This window comes from Pteropus alecto, unplaced genomic scaffold (genome assembly GCF_000325575.1).
Source record: "Pteropus alecto unplaced genomic scaffold, ASM32557v1 scaffold344, whole genome shotgun sequence".
Taxonomy (NCBI): domain Eukaryota; kingdom Metazoa; phylum Chordata; class Mammalia; order Chiroptera; family Pteropodidae; genus Pteropus; species Pteropus alecto.
The window spans coordinates 991,687-995,564 of NW_006434840.1; the positions used below are offsets into that span (position 1 = coordinate 991,687).

Sequence of the window (3,878 nt, forward strand, 5' to 3'; positions counted from 1 at the left end):
GACGGGACGGGACGGGATGGGACGAGACGAGACGAGAAGAGAAGAAATGAATGGGTAAACTTTTGTTCTACTTTGAATTAGACATAGTTTAATTAATATGCACTGAGAATAGCCCAGGGAGAAAGTCAGTCAACAACAAGTCAAGTCAAGTCTCCCCTACCCTTATCTTACCTTCCTGTCATCCCAACATCACCGGTCCTGATCACCATCATCTAAGACAATTTACATCACTGTTTTTCCTATAATTTGCAAGTTGTTCTTTTAATGATCTTTTAATGATCTTTTCTCTCCCTCCATCTTCCTTATCTCTCTGATTTGGGTTAGACTGAGCTAGACAGGCTTATTCTAGACAAAAGATCACTCAATTGAACACATGAATACTGAGCTATCTTTGGGGTCCTTTCTCCAATCTCAGCAAAATAAAAATCTCCATCTCTTTTGGTCTTCCATTTTCTTAATGTGTTTTGGCTCTTTCTTCACCTTGTGACTCAAAATAGATCTCAAATGGGGATTTTTTTCACCTTTGGTGAGCATAAGCCTTTCTTTACTAGGAAGGAAAAAAAAAGAGAGTGTGTTGAAAACCCCACAAGGTTCCAGATAATATAAACACAATTTGTATTATTTTTAAATCATTATCACTGTAGTTTAGCATGTCAGAGATGATAAAATTGAGGTCCAGAGAGGAAAGGATTCACCTGAAGTCCTGAAAGCTAGTGCTAGAACCTAAGACTACCAACCTGATCCCCCAGACTAGCAATCATGTCTAACATATCATCACCATACCATTCCTGGGACAATATAATTTTACTACATATTTTGCACTTGTATTAAGGAGGCTGCTTTATTTTCTCATACCCCAGTTGTAGTATTATAGAAAGCATACTAATTTGAAATTAAAAGACCTGAATTCAAATCGTATCTCTTGTCTGTGGTAGCTATGTGACATCTCAACAAGTCACTTTTATCTGTTTGAATCTCATTTTTTAAATCTGAAAATGGAATATTTATCTCACAGAATTTTTTTGAGACTAAAAAATAATGGATATTTGAGCCCTTAGCAAAAAGCTTGGAATAAAATAGATTCTCAGTGAAAAATTAAATGCATTATAGGTTCACACATCATAAAAACCTTTATAAACCATCTTTTTTTTTTTCAACTCTTTTGTGTGTCATATAGAAAACTGAGACCAGAGGGGTGAAGGAGTTTACTCAAATCAAACAACCAGTTACTGGTAAAGCCAGAATTTGAACCCATGTTTTCTAAAATATTTCTGCTATTCAGACACTAAGTGTGAGAGATAATTTAGAGTTTAAGCTTACAGCTTAGTTCACCTATAATATATTTGCTTACTTTACGCCAATCTGGATCTCAAAAACATGAAACAAAGTGATTGTTTTTAAGTGTTTCAGCCTCCCATTTATGTAGTCCTCAGATCCATCACCTCAACAAATCCTTCAACCTGTGAGATGGAAGATGAGCACATTATTAACTACTCTTACAACTCCAAGATTGTCCCTGAAGTAATCAAGCCAGTGTGTTCCTGGACATTTTGGAGAGAGAAATGAAAGGAGCATATTGTTCACTTTAACTTCTCTGCACACCCAGCCAAGCTTCCTCTAACTTCTCAGCAACTGAATTTCTCTCCTAGTAGCCCAAGACTCTCTTAAACTCAGATGAATAAAGATTTTTACAGAGAAAAGTCAAGGTAGGATTTGGAAAGAGAAAAGAAAGCTTACCTTTGCTAGAAAAAACCCTTCCATATTCATGTCAGCGGCCTAGTGATGCTGAACTGCAGACTCCAGCGTGAGTCTGCCAGCCCTGATCAGTTAGTATCCTGGGTTACAGGGTCTTGCTCATAAATTAAGTCCAGGGCTCCAATCTGGGGGGTGGGGGGTTGTTACTGGAATGGGGTAAATGGAGGAGGGGTCAGTGCTGGGTGCCGTCCTTTCCAGAAACTAAACTACTGGAATGTCTTGTTCCGGCCTGGTTTGGTACAAAACCCGGGATGGTTCTTTGACCATATCCGGGTGTTTTCCAAATCCCGGTTAGGATCTCAGGAGGAATTACAAGGGGGTGGGCTGCATTTCTGTTGTCGCAGCTTGCTAGTTGCCTTTGCTGAAAGGGGAGGAGAATGCACTGTCAGTGTGGCCAGTCAGAGCTCACAGACAGATTACAACAGTCCCAGTCACGAAATGGGATCCTTTGTAAGAGTTACTAAATGTGGTAAGAACCCTTATCCCCATCAATATTTTTCCTTCTTGTAAAGCCTAGTTGTCAGCCCTGCCTATTTTCCTGAGGCCATGGTTGTTTGGTAATAAAGAAAAATAAAACTTGAAATAAAACAACTTTCTACATGCCAGGCCCTATGTTAACCACTTGACATGCATTCTCTCATTTAAGTCTCCTGATATCCTGTACAATGGACTCTCTAATTCTTTTTATTTCATAGCTGAAGAAAACCAAGCACCAAGAGAGTAGGTAACTTGTTCAAGGTCATACAATTAGGAAGTAAAATAGGGGAGATTTTACTGGGTCTTAGCCACCACACTATCACACTGTGCAGTTTAAGGGAGAAACAGAGAGCCTTTTTGAGATGAGGGAATTGACTTAATTATTGAGTGCTTGCTGTCCACCAGTCACTGTTAGATATTTTTTTTAATGTACATAAACTGCCTCTGCCATTTCTAGCAGTTCCTAGAGTGAAACCCCAAGAGCTATATTACCAATATTTTCCATAGAAGAGACTTGATATGGCTAGAAGATAGCCTGGATTAATATGAAACTCAGAAGAATCATAAGAATTGAAAATATTAAATTAAAAAAAAAAAACTAAACTGAAATAAAAACAAACTTGGCCCTAAAATTTATGGATGACACTGGAATCTTGGTTTGTTTAAAACCAAAGTTCATTATTGTTTCTGCTGGAAAGAGAAGGTAGTGAAAAAAATCACTGGCCTGAGTCAAGTGACCTAGATTCCAGCCCCGGCTGGCCCTGGCAGTCATCAGCTGTGTAGGCTTGACACAAGCTTTTCTCTTCTCTGGGCAATAGTCTTTCCATTTGTATGAGGGCCTTATACCAGCTACAGATCCTCCCAGATGTATACATTGACATATCTAACATTCTATGAAGAAAACACATTCTTGATATTAAGAGTAGAAGAGAAAGAGGTTCCAAAGATGCAGGCTATAAGGAAAAAAAATTAATGCAGAGTAAAGAGTGGAGAAAAGATGAAGAATTTCATGCTTCTTTGGAAAAGACTGCATCTACCCACCAAACCCAGGCATAGGAAAGAGACAGGCATAGTGGCAGTTCTACCACCTAGTATTCTTACTTTATGATGAGATCTTGGCTAGGAGCAGATTTTGTTCTCCAGGCAGGCTCAACACATTTTTCTCTCCTGGATTTAAAGTGTCTGGAGTAGGATCCAGGGAGGAGGACTTTCAAAGACTGTGCTGGTGGGGCAAAGTCTGGGTCATAAACCATTGGAGGTGTTTAAGAGTGCCTAGACACTTAGGAGCTGCCTCACAAACTGCACCCCAGGCCAAGTCAAGTAGAAGCACCAATAGGAAGCTTAGAAGCACCTCAGCTCCCTTAGAAATGCTCAGAGATAAAGGGAAGCTGGATCAGGACACAGCAGCCCCTGGGGTTAACTACTTCTTTCCCCACTTGGTGCAGATGCGGACCTTGAAGCTAGAAGGGAAGGTGGCAATGAAACCCATTAAGCTGGGATCTAAGTCCAGGCTCTAAGGCATTTATGACAGGGAGGGGAAAGGATAAGGTCTCTGCTCTGACTCATGAAAGACAACAAGAAACAGGTTATATAGACACACTTGAGTCAACACAGTAAAAGCCGCAGGAAGCCAGCTAGGCCAGTTT

At 39.9% G+C, this 3,878-nt stretch overlaps 1 protein-coding gene across 3 annotated transcripts in view; it reads right to left on the reverse strand.

The window, feature by feature from the left end:
- The window catches only part of HEPH (hephaestin), a 74,163-nt gene extending 70,519 nt beyond the window's left edge, over window positions 1-3,644 (reverse strand). For 2 of the 3 annotated variants that reach the window (XM_015588420.1, XM_015588421.1), the window contains exon 1: window positions 1,738-1,981. Coding sequence is in view for 1 of the 3 variants with exons in the window: in XM_006910681.2 (XP_006910743.2) it covers window positions 3,334-3,485 (152 nt within the window). In the remaining 2 variants the exon portion in view is untranslated. Of the gene's footprint in view, window positions 1-1,737; window positions 1,982-3,333 lie in introns of those variants that run through there. The other variant, XM_006910681.2, reaches the window with a different exon arrangement.
- Window positions 3,645-3,878: the final 234 nt, after the last annotated feature.